A 20236-nucleotide genomic window follows, 5' to 3' on the forward strand; every position below is an offset into this window, starting at 1 on the left:
CCCCTGTGTGGAGAAGGCCATTCTCCTAAAATCCACTGCCAGCTTTCTCCTCTGCAGTGTTGAGACCCAGGCCAGATGGAGAAAGATCCTCTTGCATCTGTGAAGATGACATGACATTCAGAACAGGGGCTGACCCTCCTGGAGGACCCTTCTGCTATGAATTGCCCTTGTTCCTCTCCATCTCTGCACATAGCACAAGGGGCAAAAGAAAGGCAGGAGCAGAGCCTGTGTGCCTCAGGGCCCAAGTTTTGCACCATTTCATTTCCAGAAAGAAAAGACACACAGATAAGGTGAAGAAGCCAGACTGTTTGTTCGCAGAAGGCCAAGTGGAGGGATGAGCTGGGAGCAGATGAAGGGGACAGGCAGGGCCTTAGGGCTAGAGCTGTCCTATGGGCAGGGAGAGGCTAGGAGCCACCCAGCCTTCCATGCACGCTCAGCTGTGCCCAGGATCAGCTCTGCACAGAGCTCTAGCAGCACAGAAAGCTGGTGCACGGGAGAGAAGGTCTTTTTGTCCTCCATGTCCTCCAGAGCTGTTCTTGGAGCACTGATAGTCTGAATCTGGAAGAGAACTTTCTCTCTGCAGCTCTTAGCAGAAATAGGGTTTGAGACAGAGAGGCTGATGTCTTTTGTCGTGCTTTGAAGGGCTGGGACAGAGAGGAAGAGAGACGAGGTCAGAACCCGGATCTGCGGGGACCCCAGGAACGCCTCCTGCCAGGGCCGCCCCACCCAGCTCTTCCCATGGCCAGGAGGGAGCAGGGGCCAACAGGATCAGCCGGAAGGTGCTGGCCACGAACGCCACGTGCCCCTGAAAGCTCTCTCTGCTCTGCCCACGCTGCCCCTCATCCGTGCAAGGAGCAGAGCTCTCCCCAGCTGGGGCAGGGATCACAGCTCCCAGCCCAGGGTCTTTCCTCCTCCCTGCCAGTCCCCACTGACACCCACCCTGCTGCCCTCACTCACCCTTGTAGATGACCTGGAGCTTCACCTGCTGATGCGCCACGTGCCGCCCGGCAAGCCCTAGGAACACGCAGCCCGTCACAAATCCTGCTGGCCCCAGCAGCGCTCCTCCCCTTGGCAGGGCTGAGCCTGGGGTCCTCCCAGAGCATGACGCCCAAGGGCAGGGGTGGGAGAGGGCGGCAGGGAGCCCCGTGGGTGCCCTGGCCCTGCATCGGGGAGTCGGGGCTCCACAGCCACAGGGCCAATTCCTGCTGCCGGTGCAGCAGCCGGGGCTGGGGCCAAGCTGCGGTGGGGCAGGGAGGGACCCCGGGGGAGTTGTGGCTCACCAAGGACCATGATGGCCGCCTCTCGCATGGATGCCTGTGGGCTCTGCAGGTACAGCACGCACTGCTGCAGGTACTCGTCCACTCTGCTGCTGTACTCTGCCAGCTGGAGAGAGCACAAGGGGATGGAGGGAAGGGTTGGTGCAGACTCTGCCCCCAGGTCGGGCGCTCCCTGCACCCTGCCTTTCCTGCCAGGACACCCCTGACGCCCAGCCAGCAGCCGGCCAGTGCCGGGGTTTGGAGGGAGCAGAGGGCTGGGTGCTGCCCAGGGAGCCGCGGTGCCACCCTGCTGCCAAAGCCCAGTTGGGCTGGGGCTCCGTCGTCGGCACCCGGGGCTCGAGGAGGGAGAGGAGCCTGGAGAAGAGTCCACGGGGCCACACGCCCGAGGGAAGGGAGCGTGTGTGGGGGGCAGGCTGGTGGCGATGGGCTGCAGCAGCGGGCAGGGGCACACTCTGGGGTTTTGAGGTTTCAGAACATGGTTCAAAGTTACATTCACCATTTTACAGAAGAACAGATCACTAGAGCTACTAGCAAGTACACTGCAGGTTTTATATATGAAAGGAATCAACTAAAAGCACAATTTTCACATTCAAAGCATACAAATGACATAAAAAAAATAATTTCTAGAAAGGAAACTTATCTCATTAATTTATGATGCAAGCTAACTGCCACAGAAGTCAATGAAAGCCTGAGTCCTTTATAAACTTTTTAACAGAAAAACACAAGTATTTCCATATGTAAACAAGTAACACTGCTATTGGTAGTGCTATATCCCCCAGATTCATGTAATGCATGGCATACAGTGAAGTTAGGTCATGTGAAGCAGGAAGAAAAAAGCGATAGCCTTTCTGATTTCACCTCATCACAGTCTTCTCTGTAAAACTATTCCATTTTCAGGTACAAAGACAAGCAGAGCAGCAGGTCCAGTAAACGATGCATGCATGTGCCGGCCTTCTCAGTCAGTAAGCTGCACCTCTATCAGCTGCATACTAAAGTAGAAACATTCCCCACGTACAACAGCACTTCATATCCTTGTACTGCAGCAAACACCAAAACACACAAAAACAGTCTTGTCTTCCCCAGATTGAACCAACATGTTTTCACAGCAGACGTGGACTGGAACATGCTCTTGTGCACAGAGGCTGGCCTGCACACAGGCTTTGGTTTCTAGCCAGGCAGCAGATGGCTGTATTTGCACTGGTCAAGGCGACTCACCTGGGGAGTGTTCTGCTTCAGCAGAAATTCCCTCTTCACCTACCTAACAACTTATCCGGAGACGTCATGTGGCACCCATGTAAGCACCCATATGTTCTGCCTGACAGCCCTCAGACTAACTACAAGTCATTATAAAGTGTATGGACTATGATAGCCATTGCCAGGCAAAAGGAAAATACCTAAACCTTCAAAATCAAACATCTTGGGAGATTGTTCCTAGACACAGGGGACGGAGACAGATACAATGCTTTGCAAGGTAAATAAATGCCATTTGTAGTGGTTTCCCTTCAGTTGGTAGTGCACCCAATTATACCACACAAAATTCAGCTGCTATTTTGGATGGAACACAGAAAAAGCAACCTCACCACAGCAAGCATCACAATATTTAAAGCTGGCCAACAATCTCTTCTCCATTTCAAAATGCAAACATCTGCAAACAGATGTTTGAAAAAGTTAAATGAATTGCAATGCTCCCACTATACAAATTATCACTAAAGAAAGAAGCAATGATTGCACACAAGGCCTTTGGAAACACTTTTTAGATGAATTAAGTCTCCCATGCAGGGTTGTAATAGCTGAGCTTCAGCATTGCTGCACAGTTCCAGGTAGAGTGGAAAGAAGTCCACACTGTTCATGCAGGGTCTGAGATGTGGGTGCAGGGTTGGACCAAAGGCTGTCTTTCCTCCGGGGGATGATGCTGAAATACATCATATACTGGCATGCCAGCATTACAGACCTCAGCAGGTCTGACAGACAGACCATGCAAGTAACAAGCTCTATCTGGCTACTACACAAAGGAAAGGGAGATTGATTCATTAAGACAAGCAATTAGTGGCTAAAGGAAACCCATGAACAGGCCCCTTTGAGTGAAATTGAAAAGCAAAGTGATTTTGGCAGCAGCAGCAGAACTGTTGGAATTAGGAGTGCTTTTTAACAGCAGCTGACAAGGTCTAATTGCTGCCATTGAACATCAGGGGAGATGAGGAAAAAGAAGAGCTGGGGTAACACGGGAGTCCTGCCAGGAGATAAACAGTCGTCTTAATGTTTTACCATCATCTTGCAACAAGCAGAAAGGGCTGTTTTATTGAAAAAATAAAAACCGAAAAAAATCCTAGTAACTCCTGCTGAGACATTGACACTCTGGTGGATCAGTTACCGTTTCCTTGGTGGTTACTGCCAGCTCAGAGAAATTACTCTTGATGAATCAGTACCTGTGTGAGCAAAAGAAAAAGATTTAGTATAGAGCTCCTAGCCTGCCTCAACATTTTGCTTTCATCCTCATGACATCAGCTTGGAAAATTGGATGTCTTGTGCAACACTTGGGATCAAGGAATTCTTTGCAGCACCCAGCCAGAACATGGTGTCTTAGCGGAGTAGCAGAGATACTCGTCAGGAAGTGAAAGCAAAAGAGACACCTGCATGCAAAGTACCTGGAATGGCCAATCCAGCATCTCATATTGAAGACGGTCAGCACAGATACAAATACTCCCTTTCAGATGAGATAGCATAATGCACACATCTGCATCCTGTGAGACACTAACCTCTCTGTTCACACTATGACGTTAGTACTGTGGACTGCCAAGGCTCAGCTTTAGAGTCAGGACAGCTCACAGGCAAAACCGTTTGATCACAGCTGGGATGTCATCTAGATAGTTTACCAAGCATAAACTGGAAAGGGACTCCATCTTTTCAAGGCATTTATTATGTATAAGGAGAGGCTGTTTCCACAAGCTCCATCATATTTAGGTATCTTCTTTCCCAGGTAGGCTAACCATAATTCATTCACTCCTTTCTACAGATTATTTGTTAAGACTTCCAGTTCCTCGTCACTGTTCTGAACACTCTCCAGCCACTCCGTCGTCTTCCTGGAAGGTTAATGCGAACACTGGATGCTGTACCCAACAGAGGATTCACCACACTATAAGCGGCAGGAGGATTACTTCATACGTCTCACAGACAACAAAACACGAGCTATTTAATATTCCATTTCAGACACTTTTCTGCAGAACTGCTGTCTCATCAGATTTTCTGCCATTTTGTGTCTATGTAGCCAGTAATTCCCAGGTAGCTATAAAATTTGCATTTGTTCTTACTGAATTGCAACCTATTTTTCAGCCAAACTGCAGCTACCTTTGATCTGAACCAGCGTTGTTTTGAGTGGGGTTGGCCTAGATGACCTTCAGAGTTCCATTATTCTACAGCCTATTTTCTAGGTGACTTGGAGTTTACTGCATCCAAGAAAATGCCCAGGAACTGGTGATCCTTGTAGATTTTATTAGGTGGTTGCAAGTCATTCATAACTAAACTGAACTTTAGGTCAAGTGAGTATGAAGTTGTCCCTGAAAAATGGGGAGACAACTGATTCAGGAACATTTGGCACAAGTATAAGCTACCTTGCAGAAAAACCCTCTATGGGAAAAGAGGCCAGGCTCTAATGTTCAGGCTGATCAACTTGTTCCAGATTATCCTTGTCAACAGCTACACTTCTTAACCTCCTGTCTTTAAAGAATGCATCCATCAATATTCTGTCTGGCTTTCACATCCCACTAGAACCTGTGGCTCCAACCCAGTTCTTCGCAGAACTCGATGAAAAAGGACACAAGGCTCACGACCAGATGCTGAACTGCAGCTCTGGAGACTTTGGGTTAACTCTTCACTCTGCAGTTTATCATATAGGACGCAGGAAGGCTATAGTGATCTGTCATAATGCCCCACTTTGACAGTGGGAAAATAAACCATATTCCTAACCACAATTCTGTCTTTTCTATTTGGTTATGTTCCTCAGAGTTAAAATGAACCAACTGTAAAGGATCCAGCACAGCAGCTCCTAATTTTCCAGGGGGCCTCCAGCACAAAGACAACTAAAATAACCTTGGGTTATTCACAGTTTTTCAAAGGCAAAGGCAAGGGAGCAAACCAAGATATTTTAAACCGTGCCCAAAATGGAAAATTGTATTTTTCAGAAAAAAATAAACAAGGAAGAGAATTTAGCTCTTATTTCTTTTCTAATATTAGACAACATCAATACAAGCATCAATAATTAATACTAACTCTTCTTCCAGAGACATACAGATTTAACATCCCAAATGCTGATAACTTATTCAAGTCAGAGAATGGGTTTAAAGAAGGCTTACCCTGCTCAGGTAGCTGCTCTTGGACTTCAGATATGTTCATTTGATTTTGCTGGAAATCTCTTTCAGAAGGCCTTTCAAATCAGAGAGCTTAAAAATTAAAAAAAAAAAAAAAAAGAAAGAAAGAAATATTGTTTATGTAAAGTCAATCTAACTCATTCCAACAGATGATCACAGCTTGGGATGAAGGGAAAGGAAAAGAAAAAAGCAAGCAAGCAGGAGTAAGTACCTTGAAATACCCTAGAACATACATACCCTAGAAAATACCATACAACATCAGCAACAACAGGCATAAAACACATCTGGCCTCCTGCCTCCCTGGCTACCCTGTGGACACCAACCACTACTTCAAAAGCAATAACTGACTGCTTTTTGTATTCAGTAGTCACACTGTGATGGCAAATGAAGCAGTGTTAATATTGCTTTTCACAGGAAAGTAATAGTAATAAGTAATAAGAGTAACAAGTAATTGCCTCTCCAAATATTACACCAAATGCAACAGTGCTTGAAAGGACACTCCCAATTACAGTTTTCATCAATGCAATTAATGCAGTGAGCCCTAATGAATATGTATTTCACCTAGTTAACAAGCAGGTATCATGACAGCTACAAGCTCCCAACTATAATGCACCTCCTTGTGCTCCTTTAAAGCAGAGACTGCAGATCACTGGAGTTTTGTGGAGCATTCATTCTGGCACACAGAGCTACCTTCAAAACCTCCCTGTGCCATAACTGAAGCCATTATTCCCTGGGACATCCACATCAAGTTTAAAGGAAAGTTTACCCCATGATCAAGGCTCATGCCTAGGACCCAGTTACATCCTCAGACTTGTTTTTAGGACATCATCTGAAGTGAGAGCCAGTGAGATATCTCTGGAGTGCCTTGCTCTCAAGGGCACTACTCCTAAGCACTGGCCTTGGTACGTTTCTGTCACTAAAGCTGAAGGCATGAATAGACAAAACAGCTTGCTGTGACATATTCCCTCACAGAATAAGAGGCACAATTGGGTATTACTTTTCAGTATAGAATTATCGTTATCATATTTCCTTTCAGTTTCACAAGAAGCATCACTAGACACATACTTGGTCACTCACAATTTCCATTTCAGTCTTGAAAGCAAGCTATCATTTTACAATCTACATTATTTGACAGCAATCAAAAGAAGTATTTTGAAGTATATGTGGGCCTTTTCACCCTTGGACTTCTAAAAAGTCTGTTCTTCACATCAAAGCAATGCCCCACTTCAGAGGCAAAATACATAATTCAATCAAGCCTCAAAAAATACCCATTGTGAAGGTCTTTTCAGTATCACAGTCATAAAAAGTATACTTGTATGACATTTCTAACAATGATGTGCTCTCTAGTAGGTTGGTAGCTTTGTATTGTTTCAACACAGGATGTTTCTGTGAATCAGATGAGAATTGGTTATTTTAATTGTAATTAAAGGTCTTCCTATCCTGCAATATGTATGGAGCATCCTTTGTTTACCTAGCAGGTGTTGCCTGTGCTATCTGAAGCACCACCAGGCTTGCCACAATGTATGTGAACTGCTACTTCATTTTATAAGCAGAGGTTAAACAACAACAACGAAGTAGGATTAATTACTCATGCCTTCAGCACTAGAAGCTAAACTTGACACAACATGTGTTTGAGAATGGTATACTCTAAGCGTGTAATGCCCTTTCTTCCCATCAGTGTCTCATGGGCCTGTTACACAACACTTCTTCAGTGCTAAGCAAGTATCTTTCTACTTAATTTTCCAACAAAGTATGAAGCTACACATGGAATCAAAGATGCAAAGGAGCACATCAAAAAAGCCCAATTAAAATGTGGTCCTGGCAATAGTAACAAAGACTGCACATGACTCTCGGTGATGCTCATTTTCCTTGTGGACCACTACTTGCTTTACCAGACAGAAGCACATCCCTCAGAGCAGTCTGAAACACAAGTACCTTTGCATCCAGTTGTCTAAATCGATGCACCATCCTGAAAACAGAAAGAAGACACAGAAGAAAGGGCTGAGTCCAGGTATTAGAGAAGCCTTGGCTAACTGCCCTCCACCCTTTGCAAAACTGAGCAGAACTGCTTTGCAGAAGTCTCTCTGGAGCTCACAAATCTAGTTCTCATCTTTGGCCAAAGAGCAGAGCTAAGGCGATTAAAGTCTGAAGTTGTCAGAAGACTGCCCTCTTTGCATGTAGTCAGAGGGCAGTTACAGATTGCCTGCAGATGCCCCTGCTTGGGAACACCAGTGTTTCATCCTTCCAAGAAGGCAGGGCTGCAGGTGGTTTGGCATTGTTTTTATTAAAAGTATATTAACTAACATATGAATTACTGTTAGTGCCATGCTACTCCATTTTCCCTGTCAACACTCCTGTTTCCAGCATAAAAGCTATTTTTTTTTTTTAATTTGTTTGGCTTCTTATCCATGCTGAGTGACTCTGGGTAGTCTTAACATAAACACTTACTTGTGGACAGCAATGTCCACAGCAGGGGCAGAGGGGCATGGAAGAGTCTGGTCTTTCCTATCCATTCTTATCAGCTTTTCCCTTATGTTTGACTTAGGGAAATACTAAAGCTGCTGGAAGTTAGCTACAAAATTATGCCATCATACAAAGCAGGTCAGTGTTGTCGTTTTCTAGCTTTCTTTATATTTCCTTTTCCTTGTATACTATTACTCTGAAAACACTGAGACAGATCCCAAAGATAAAGTGTCATGATCCGGCAGTCAAAGAAGAATACTCCAAGTCATCAACCTTCAATCATTCCAAATAAGAGGTCTTTCCTACTTATGCTATAAAGTACAGACCTCTGTATAGATTGATGCCATGGGAATGCTTGATATTCCAGGTCTAACACTAAATACTCTCTGCTAACTGCATAATGTTACAAAACTAGTCAGCTATACAACTGCTTTCCACAGTGAGACCTCAAAACACTATAGGAAGACAACATTTTCTCCTCTGGTGGTAAAATAGAAAGCCTTAAGTACAGAAAGGTGAAATAATTTGAGAAATACTGTGACACACATTTGGAACAAGTGTGTTTAATACATCTACCTAGCTGTGTGCATAACATGCCATTATAACCCTTGCAATATTGCCATTAGTATTCTACCAGACCAATCAATTATTTCTGAAGACAGCCTGCAGCAGCTGACAAAAACCTGCAGCATTTTACTTAAAAAGAAAATGCACATTTATGCTGAGTTTATTTATCTACTCATTAGTTTGTAAACATTTAGAGCTGCTGAAAACTTGCCTTCACTAAAAATATTCAACAGAAAGTTAAGAGAGTGAAGACAAAGAAGGGCAGACATACTCTTCTGATGAATCATTTGCTTTGGTATTGATTTTGACAAGGTAATTCTCCTTCATGACAGCTTCCCATGCCAGAATTTCATTGTCCTCATTTTTTGAGCCTGGAAAATGTATGTGAAGAAAAACAACACTAGATTCAGTTAATTTGTCTTTCCAATGCTAAGATGCAAAAAGGCTGGGTTAGTGCTTGCATTCAGAGGCTAATGATTCCCTTCTCTGCATCCAAAGCATTCGCAGCCCCACCTTCCCTCCACCTGTGACACAGCTCTGATAAATGTGACATTAATGCATTTTACTGTATGCTCCTGGCAACCACAGTTGGTTAAAAAAAGAAAATATGAACCAAAAAACCCTAACAAGCTCCAAAACTCTTTCCGGAATTTTTTGAGCCTTGGTTAACACGAGTGCTTTGTGAAATGGCAGCCGCTTCAACAGGCATAGGACATTCCAGAAAGTTCCTATCTGGGTTTGAGCTTTCCATTTGTTTCTACATTATCCCATATTGAATCACTGAGAGTAACACGTATTAAGAACCATGTTGTATGACTTATCATTGAACTAAAACTTTTCAAAATGATGAAGCATTGTCTTCTCTAAAAAACATCTCCTGTTGATGCTGTAAATTAGAGAGTGACACAAAGCAAACCACTTCGAGGCATCAAAGTCCTCCAGGATAACACTTCTGCATTTTATCCTGTTCCAACAGGACAGCACAAACCACATTGGTTTTAATTTTAAAAAGTTAGCTGAGACAAAAGAAGCCCACAGCTGGCAAATGACTGAAGTCCCATTTCCTCCACCTAGTGCTCCTCTGACCTCACACAGCCTCAGTTGTTCTCCCACATACCAACAAGCATTTAAGCACCCAAAATCCCAACCATTTCCATAAGAGTTAAGTGGGGAAGCCAGGATTTTGCAATAGTCAATACATTAGTGTGCTTTCTCCATGCGGTTCTCAGTTCCTGTCAGCAACTCAACCACGATGGTATTCCAGCTCTAGTTAATCCTTCCATTTGCTTTTAGAACTGCAACATCAACTGTGCATTACTTGGGCAGAAATATCTGCCGTTAAACAACCTTCCCAGCAAGGAAACCAAACAGTGATTTGGACAGCCAAAACAATTTAGTCAGCACTAAGGAATTTTATACGCTAAAGCAGGCATCTTTCTGCTGAACTAGTAACAAATCCAGCCTGTGCTGCAGGGCAACTGCCAGGTTGCTGATGGATGGGAGTAAGACTGTCAATTAACTCAACTTATCCTCTCTCATCTGCTTCTGAATGGGACTTAAAAAAAAGAGAAAGCACTCCATTTGTTGGGGGGAAAACTTGTTAAAACAATTCATATCTGTGCCTTCTGACAGAGTAAATAAGGGGGAAATAGCTAGAGGATTGACTCGGCCACTGCTGCATTTTTGAGGCAGGGTCAGGAGACTCTCTATTCTCTTTCAGTCACTTACCAGCAGGCAGAAGAGCCTCTGAAGATGATTGTCCTCTACTAGGCTGCCATAGCAGCTACTAGCTGTATTAGCTGGGAGATTGTAACTGGAGGACAAAAAGAAATGCAACTCCAGAAGGTAGAGTGGCAAGCAGAGACGAAGACCACCTCTTGTACTAGTTACCTAAACACTCAGAGCATGCAACATCAGGGATCTCTGCCACTGGGTAACAGTGCAGGAAGGGTGCGCTACAAGATGTTAATGACAAATGGGATGGTTTACATTTTTCATGCAGAGCATGAAGATGAATTTCAGCTGCTGCAGGGTCTGGATGAATTTATTCAGTGCTCTAACACAAAAAAAAAAAACCTTTCAAAGCTAGGAAGAAGCATAGGCAGCCCTAAACTGATAGGATTAATTTGAAGACTTAATTGATTTACATACATGAAGTAATTCTGCCTTGAAATGGCTTGGACAAGAAAGCAGTGGATAACTCTGCACAGTACTCAAGTAGACCAGGTCTTAGTAGAACACAAAAGCTCTCTAACCAGACCAAAACCAAAGCTACTGAGGGGCAGGGATCACAATAATGCTCAATTAGAGTTTTAGCATAAGGAGTTAGGAGTATAATTCCCCATATCCCAGAGAGAGCGCACCTTGAGTACTAAAGGAAGATTATGGCTGAGAAGCAGCCAGGGACTTTGATTCGAATCTTACTGAAGAGATTTCCAGCAATATAGTGGATTTGCATTTGACAGAGAACATGAATGAGCTGCTCCTCTTTTCCACTACACAACCACCTCCTCCAGGGTCTACACTGCCCATGAAAATTTCCCACCAAAATACTAGCTGCCTGGTTTAAGCACACCATGCCATGGAAGAGTTGCAATGCACCTGCACCAGAGCTGACTTTTACGCAGTAAGGAATAATCCAACTCACAACAAATAGATGGCTCTTTACTTTCTTTCTTACAGCAGCATTTGAAACATTTCCTCATCACCATGTATATGTAGGCAAAGATGACGAAAGGGAAAGGGATAGTCAAGCGACTGCAATATTCCTGGACCAAGAAGTAACGCTGGAACTTCCACACCTGGTCGTTGTTCTCTTGTACTGATCCAACAGTGTAACTAACAGGAAAAGAAACAGAAAATACATACAGCATTAGTTACTCACTCCATCAGAGCCAAGTAACACAGTGTTTCTTTTTATTATACTAAGGCACGTTTTTGTAAAGTCATCCTGGAGCTGTTACTTTTTACTGATTAGGAGGTTATTGAGTTTGTCCTTTTTAGAGAGAAATTTGAAAATGAGAAGAACTAAGACAGTAGAAAAAAAACCACCCTGAAGTTACAAATAAACTGGAAAAATGAGGAACAGGGACAAAATACTCCACATACTTTCACTACCTTGGCTCTAGGCAATTTTCTTCCAGCCTAGACACATGGGAACAGGATGCTTCTTTGCAAGATATTGTCTCATTAATTCATCAGCTAACTTCTTTCTAAGCAAAAAAACCCCAAAAACTAAAAATAGAACATTTACAAAAAATTAAAAGCTCCTGAGATTTTTAGTGGAGGTATTAAGAACACTCCAGGCATGGATCAAACCTACTGTACGAACCCAGCAAAGCAACAACCACAAGGGCAAACAGCTCCCAGACTGCCTGACCTTTCATTGCTGACATTAAATGGCAGACAGATGCTTCCAAAATGTCTGTGTTGAGATCCTAACGGACCCTTACATGAGATAAGCTAAAACCTTCACCTGGTGGAAATTATCTATTGTTTTAGAAGATAATACAATCCTGAATATCAGAAGTATTTAAAATGTAATATTCACCCTTTTCAGCTAATGCATACCAGATGCAAAGAAATAGTTGGATTCTCTGTTGTTAAAATTAATATATAATTGTAATTACAACATATAGAGACACTGATTGGACTGGTGTCTAACAGACATCAGCATTATTAAAGACTGACAGACACTATATACACACTGGTCATAGGAGGAGTCATCAGAGATTTCACACATTTCCAACTGCATCAAGAAAAAAAACATCTGGGATTGCTGTTTGCCCACTGAGCTTCCTGACTTCAGTACAATCCAGCACTCCTCCTTAAATTGTGCAGTCTATTGTTAAAATGAACTATGCAAAGCTCTGAGAGTGTCGTTAGAGAATTCATGTGGGTCCTTCCACAAAATAAGCTGAACTGGCAAAAGCTAGGTTTTTACTGGCATAACTGTATAAACCAGAGCATTTACCATTAGGTGCTGTTAAAATAAGTGTTCTAACAAATATCAAAGGCTTCTAGGGTAGAGTGGCTTACTGCTATACTTTCCTTGATTAATATGAATTGCTTTCACCCTTTCTAGTGAGTACAAGCACTGTCTTCTGTCCCCAGGTCCTGTGCAGATTAGGAAAACTAGGTACAATAAATAGATATGCTGCACCGGTCCTAGCTGCCTTGTCAAAAATCACATTACCGACTGTCTTTGGAGTCCAGCTCAGCATGGGAAGAAAGGTTCAGGGCAGAGGGGTGAGCAGATCCCAAAGCTGAGGCGTTCTCAACTCATCACACTAATACATCTCATCTCAGGACAGTAAACAATGGCATTGGCATTCGGGAGGGAGATCTTTTTGAGGCAAACCAAAAGTCCTTAGCAGTTCCTGTAAATACTCTTGTTGCCAAAGCAAATTCCTGCCTAGTCTGTCACTGCCAAAGTACCATCAAACACACAAAAATAAACATCGCGGACCTCAAGAATGATGCCCAGGTGTTGTAAGTATTTTTGTTAGGCTGCAAGGGAGTGTAAAGCAGAAAAGTAGTAGGATTTCTGGAAGAAACTGAGGAAACTTTTCCCTGAGGGCCAGTTATGGTTTGCTCTTGCTGGTCCCAATGCAGTCAATATATATTTGATAATGTGCACAACAGCAACCATTTTTATTTGGCAAATCAGTGCTAGCTATGTGATACAGTCAGCAGTTACCAGCACCAAATTTCTGGTGTCTCATCCATCTGCATGGTGTAATACTTCACAAGATGTCAGAATAGGCCTCCTGACTGGTAGACCCACAGACAAATTACCATATAAAATACAGAGGTGATGGCATTTTTCAAGACAAAGTCCTTTTATATGTCCCAAGGAGATGTGGCCCATTGCCTGTGCTGTAAGTCAGAACAATAAATAGCAGGTTCACCAGAGCAGTAACACACCCATCATTACCACACAGCAGTTCTGGTTAATAAAACCTGAGTGTCACAGAAAGACTGCAATAATAACTTGTTTATTCTGTCTAGCACAGTCAGTTGTGAAGCAACTCACACTTGGTAAAGCACTGACCCAGCAGCTATCACCCCCTGTGTGAACCACAGGCATTTGTGCTAAGCCCAGTGTGCAAAGGATGCCTAGAGAAGTAGTAGAAGGACAGGCAGCAAGCCGTCCCCAGGACATTGTATCAGTTTTGATTAGACTGCTGTGAGAAATGCTGAATAACCTTGCCTTTGTTCACCTTCCCATGCCACACCCTTCACTTGAGAGGTCTGTTTCAAGTTGGGAACCCCATCCAGACTACTCCCAGCAAAGGACACAGGCAGAGTCCAAGGTCTGGCTTCATGCCGTTTTCCAGGACTTCATTCCCTTTCTCCGAGCAATATCGATACAGAGATCACAAGCAAGTGATCATTCCTTTATTACATACCCAAACATAGCCACGAGCAGGTTCACAAGGAGGATGTTAGTTGAGAGCATGTAAATGCAGACAAGGGGAATAGTAATCCACTCTGGGAAGCGGGGTTGGTTGTTGGCATCCAGCTCCACGCACAAGGGCTTGGACTCATTGCCAGAAAAGGTGCAGCGGTCAAAGTTATATGTGGTACCTCAGAGGGTGAGAGAGGAGAACAAACAGTGAGCCTTCTCCCCCTCTTTCTGTTGGGTCCAGCCCCAGGTACTGCCATTGACCCCAATATGTGTGGCCTCCTCCTTCCCCACGTCCCCATCAGACATAAAACCTTGCCTTGCTGCTGCTTGGAGGAAAGGGTTCAACACAGGACTGGACAACCACTGAAAGGACAGAGCCTTCCACGCACCCAGGAAAGCTTCCCACAGAAAACAGGTACCGTCAACATCATCGGGGTACTGGCCAAACATAGCCAGGTACGGCTCGTAGATGACAGATCGAAATATCCACTCCCAGCGGTGCTCGTTCTTCCTCAGGATGCCTTGCCTGGCCACGCCAAAGGCCACCATCCACACAGCAAAGAGGAAGAGGAAGAAGAAGACATCTATCATCTAGAAAAGGACAACAAGCAAATGCATCAGTGACACACCGCATGGCTGTCACGAGCCACACATGGCTTTTTTCTCCCCAATTTTATATTTGGGAGGAGAACAAATATTAGAAAAGCTACACAGCACCATTTTAATGCATGTTTTCACATCACTGCTTCCTAAATTTACAGTCACCAACACACACACACGCATGCAAATAATTAACCATTCCCGCTCAGGGAACTTCAAAAATGTTTACGCAACCAGAAAAGCAAGGCATGTTTCAGAATGTAGGATATCCCCTTGGCATCAGACAGGGTCCACCCACAAAAGCAAGATCCACATATAAAGACTACTTATGCAACAACTGTAGCTTGCAACCCTCCAGCCAAGTGTCAGGTGAAAGCAGCCACCAGTTCTGAAAATGCTAGCCTGGATGGCTTCAAACCAGCATTTATAGTCCAGACACTCTGGCTAGCAGTTTCATGAATTTCTGTCTCTTAATAATATACAGATAACTGAAGACTGGCAGTATCCCAGTTGAGCTTTCCCGTTTGTTGCAGATCCACCTCCACAGAGGTGTGCCCTTCCACTAGCCCCAAGCATCTTTATTATTATTATTACACTTACTCAAAAACTTATCCCTTTTGAAGAAGGCTAAACAAGGGAAAGTTGTACAGGAAACAATCCTGTGTTGTTGCTTCCATATCATAAGGCACTCTAGGACTAGGTAATCTCTAGACTTCAGCTTTGCAGCAGTGGTACGTGGCAAAATAAAGGTTTTCTGGGTAAGCTGCAGACCACACTGTTACTCCCATTGTCACCACACAGCTGGTTTTTAAATTCCATACACAAGATCGGCTCCAGGTGACATGCACAAATTCAGGCATACTCCAGCTCTCCAATGCTCCTCATTCCCACACCTGCAGTAAAGCCACATCCGTATTATATGGAACACCACTTTCTTCCTGTTACCTTTCCCAGTCTGCTAGCAAACATGCCCTCCAGCTACAAAGGATGGAATTAGCCTGGCCACTCCATAAGAGGCTCTTCACCACCAGCCTCTCCAATTATTTGTGTGATGGATGCAGTGGAAGACAGAAATCCTCCTCCTGTACCGTCTATCATCACTGTCTTGTTTGGTGAATGCTCATGTGAGCAACAAGAGTGATGGAATGTACCACTGAAACATGAGACACGTAAGACAAATCTACCAGGAAACAAATTTCCTCTTCTGTTCTTCAGCCTGATCTTTATTCTCTCCTTGTGCAGAGGGAGAGAAAAAGGCCCTGCTCTTAATTAGGTCCTATTTGAATCTTAATTAATCCTGTTTAGCAGATTTAAGAGAAGAAGAGAACTTGCTGCCATCATCAGAACAGTGGTGATTTTCACTCTTGAAGTAAAAAAAAAAAAGGTGTCACATCATTTATTTAGACTTCCTTGAACAGCTGCCAGAATCTTACCATCCTCTGCAGCATAATAATTTTGGGTCCTAGATTCCTGCTAACTGTGAAAATATGGATCAGCCTCAGAGTAAAAACTATGTAGTCCAAACAGAAAATTACTCTCCCAGCATACCAAGAGCTTTCATCAGATGAGTGAAGCCTGATGGAGACAGTAAAAAAAAAAGAATGAAGACAAGCATTGGGTAAAGCATACAGAAATCAGGTGAAAATACAGTGAGACACTGAAATGGGGAGTGGAAAGTGAGTAACTGGGAAACAGAGCACAGCTATCCAGGGCCCCATACCCTCTCCCACCAACCCATACCTGCTGACAGGTGGTAGAACTGATCAATGCACACCTTGTTTACACCCTTCCTATCTTAGCTACATCATCGCTGTGTCTCCTCTTAGCCTCTAAAACTATTAACAGCAAAGAAATCTTGTACTTTTAGCTACTCCCGCAGCCCTCCAAAAAGATCACAGTGCAATGACCGCTCTGCTGCACTGAGGCAACAACAAGTAAGTTACAGTTGACTGAACAATTACACTGTAAAATGTGTTTCCATCATTTCTTTGTCATGGTTGTTAACTCACCCATTCATGTAAAATAGCTTATGTGAGCTAATGACATTCAGTTAGACTATTGTAGGTACAATTACAGTCCCCTTAAATACAATACACTAAAGCTCAAAGAGTCCAGATTACCATATTAAATAGTCAATAATAGGAGCCAGGGAAAATCCTGAAGAACTTCTGACTCTCCGAGGTATTAACCATCTTACACTGCAACTTTGATATGCTCTATATAGCCAGTCTTGAAGGCGTTGTCATGAAACCTAAGCCTATTTCAATCATCATCTTCTAAACATGCTCATCCAAATCTAAGCATTAAGAAGGGCTGTCCTGGTGGCCCAGAAAGATCTGAGTTTAGGAAAGCCACTTCTGACTCCAAGGATAGACTCAACTTCCATTAAACAAAAAAGAGAAAATAATTGCATGCAAATGTTCCCTAATCACCATATTTTATTTCTTTATTTGCTTTTACAGATTTAGAGTCAAGACTTGGCAGTATTTGGGGCCTTCATAAAGAACAGGTTGTTTCACAAACCCCTCATTTCCCCAAATCTCATTACAGGTTGTAGTCAAAACCCAGAAAGGAAGCAAAGCCATAACATGGCCACAAGAAAAGATACTACTCACCTGAACACAATCCCTGCTATGAAGTAGAAGATTGCTAGTGTATCCATAACATTCCACAGATCTGAGAAATACTTACTGCCATTCATGTACCACTGGGAAAGAAAAAGATCAGAAAGTAACCACCACAGAGCACTGACCAGTGACATGGGGAGCTCATCCTTCTTCCCCTTCTCTCTCCCCACTGGATGTCCTCATGGGTAAATATTCCACCCACTGCAATAGAGTAAGGATTGTTTCCTTGCCCAATTAATTTTTTGTCACACATAATGGGTATACCAGAGTTCAGATTGCTTTTAATTTCCCCCCAAAAAGGGTTTTTAATATATCCACCAATGCCAGAAATAACTGGCAACTTGTTTTTCCTGTAACTTCCAATAGGACTACAGGTCAAGATTTTCTATGTTTAGAGCTCCTTAACACATCTTCTGCAGTTCAGATGTCCTAACCTAATGCTCTTGCACTAGGACCAGACAAGCACATCAGCAACACAAACACTGCACCACAGTGTGGGTTACTGCGCTCAGAGGACATAACCCAACCACACTGCTGCTTGTGCATGGGGAGAGGAGGGAACAGTCCTGACAAGAGCTGCGATTGATGGACTTAATGCTCACATGTGTGTACACATGCTGCCAGGGGACCTCAGGGTAGATCATGGTATGCTCCAGCAGAACTGCTGCCAAATGGGTCAAAGGAGTCTTGGTGTGACACACTAAGAGCAGATGAAACACTGCAGGGAGGCAGGAGGGTCACTGTTTCGGGGCAGTTGAACTATTCCAGCTTCTCTTTCTTCACAGAGCCTTTCAGTAATCTGTCCCTGGCTACACACACATGCTTTTGATCAAAGATGTAGGCTTAATTTATTCTTTTAATTACCTGGCGCTCTATTTCTGAATTGCAAGTCTAGTGAGAATCTGTCCATTCCCAGACTGACTGGTACTGCACCCTTGATCCAAAGTTTGTGCAAGAACCAACTTCTGGACCCAATTCAGAGGAGACTCATTAGGACAAGTAGCTTAGCCAGGAGAAACTTCTGCCAGGACTGAAGAAATAGACTGAGTCCCTGATCATAATTATTTTTAATTTTCTTGAAATAATCAAAGCTTAGTACAGTACTGATCAGTGAATCTCTCTATAACTGGCATACCCAAGGAAGGCAATTCTGCTCTCAGTACTTTTATGGGAAACAGAGATTGAGGGGAGTTTTCTTCTAAATGCAGAAGCAGCTATAAGTAGAGACCACCACTTTGCTATTCCAGTTGCACAACTGTTACATTTTCTTCACATGATGGGACACATTGTTAAAGATGGACAGTTGTGGCAGCTACCAGGGTGTCAGGCTCAAAATATTACCAGACACTATTTCAGCATCTTGGGACCCAAACACACCCTTCTTACTGTTTAAGGTACCAAAGGTTGGGCACTGAGTGGGCATGGCATATGTGACACCTATGACATAGGGCTGCCCCTGTCTAGTAACTCCCTAAATCAAACATAAGTTGCCTTGCTACACATGACAGTGAAGCAGGGTTTTATGTGAACGGCTAGACACACATGGTCCAAATGTCTTTCACAAAGCAATAGCATATCACTGCACTACAGCTGTATTAAATGCAGCAGGTTTAAGCCTGATGCCTCTTCTATTAAGGGCATAACTGTGGATGGAGGAAAGGAAACAGGTTTTCATCTAAAGCAGAAACAGAGAGAAAACAGAGGCAGATGCTTGTAAACAAGTGAGAACAACTGAGACTGCAGTGCAGTTAAGTCCTTCAAATATCAAGCAGTTCCCACTGCTAAGAGTTAACGTGCATGGAGATTCTGTCCAGATTCCTTCCCCTTTTGAGAAAATGGGGCTTTCCTGCACACCCCACAAGTCTACCCACTCACCTGGCTGTAGGCTACATCCATGTGGCTAAGAAGATAGCAGGAAAAAGGCATCTCCGATTTCACTATTGCCATGACAGCTCTAAACAGGATATGAGAAAGTAGCTCTGGCTAGTTAAAAATCTCTAGGACCTTCAGAAGTGAAAACAAGGCAGAGCCAGTGGCTTACAGTTCAGTTACAGTTCAGTTCTCCCAAACGGTGAAATAATCTCCTTTAAATTTGGAACAATGTCTAGTAGTTGTCACTGCCACAGACACACCACTCTCTAATCAGAGGGCTGATTTCTCCCCAGAACTAGTTATCTGACTGCAGCAGGTACAGTGGGACCCAGGCAACATTACTCTTACTTTTCCTTTGATGCAAAAGCAAAATCTGAGACATCCCTCTTTTTTTTAAATATTAAGGATACAGATACTATTTTGACTGCAGAGTTAGACCAATGCATGCATAATCTATCTTGGAGGAAGCCAGGGAGAAAGTTTCCTGAGAAGCTTAGAGGTTTGGGACACTGCTCTGCGTTCTGCTCTTTAGCAAAATAGGTTTGAAGCCAGAATGCTGGCTTAAGATAACTCTAAATCTTCAATAAAGTCTCTGGTTTAGCTGCCTCCATTCCCACAATCAAATTGGTACAGTCCGGCCACCAACTATCAATGGGATTACTGGGATCTGAAGCTGTTCTACCTGCTCAGGGTAGCAAGAAATAGTGACATTGGGAGGAAAAAAGGTCTCTATGCCTAAGGCTTTCCCCAGGACTTTTGCTGGGTACACACGGGAAGTGCAAGGACAGGTCCAGAGACACCAGAACCTAAATCAGCAGAAACAAACACTCCATTAGTGTTCTCATTGCAACAGAGTCTTTTACTTTTCCCCCATTTTCCTTAGCAAGTAAAGTTGCCTTAAACAGGGTACCACCTTGACTATTAAAAAGGAAAAAAGACCACACAGCAAGTTAAGCACAGTGACATCAACAGTCAGCCATGTCATTTGAGCTCATGTAAGAAATGTTATTGCAGGGTGGTCTGATCCAGCAGATCACCCACAAACACTCATGTAGA

The 20236-nt window shown here is 43.6% G+C and overlaps 1 protein-coding gene across 1 annotated transcript in view; it reads right to left on the reverse strand.

Annotated features, from left to right (window-relative positions):
* Positions 1-1818: 1818 nt before the first annotated feature.
* The window catches only part of TRPM8 (transient receptor potential cation channel subfamily M member 8), a 44912-nt gene continuing 26494 nt past the window's right edge, over positions 1819-20236 (reverse strand). Inside the window, exons 17-26 of the mRNA XM_075027842.1 lie at positions 17297-17388; positions 16115-16256; positions 14501-14672; positions 14083-14260; positions 11319-11509; positions 8943-9042; positions 7577-7610; positions 5627-5713; positions 4151-4357; positions 1819-3703 (exon numbers count right to left, since the gene is read on the reverse strand). Of these exons, the coding sequence (XP_074883943.1) occupies positions 5663-5713; positions 7577-7610; positions 8943-9042; positions 11319-11509; positions 14083-14260; positions 14501-14672; positions 16115-16256; positions 17297-17388 (960 nt within the window). The 3' untranslated portion in view covers positions 1819-3703; positions 4151-4357; positions 5627-5662. The remainder of the gene's footprint in view (positions 3704-4150; positions 4358-5626; positions 5714-7576; positions 7611-8942; positions 9043-11318; positions 11510-14082; positions 14261-14500; positions 14673-16114; positions 16257-17296; positions 17389-20236) is intronic.

Source organism: Buteo buteo, chromosome 5 (assembly GCF_964188355.1).
Source record: "Buteo buteo chromosome 5, bButBut1.hap1.1, whole genome shotgun sequence".
Taxonomy (NCBI): Eukaryota; Metazoa; Chordata; class Aves; order Accipitriformes; family Accipitridae; genus Buteo; species Buteo buteo.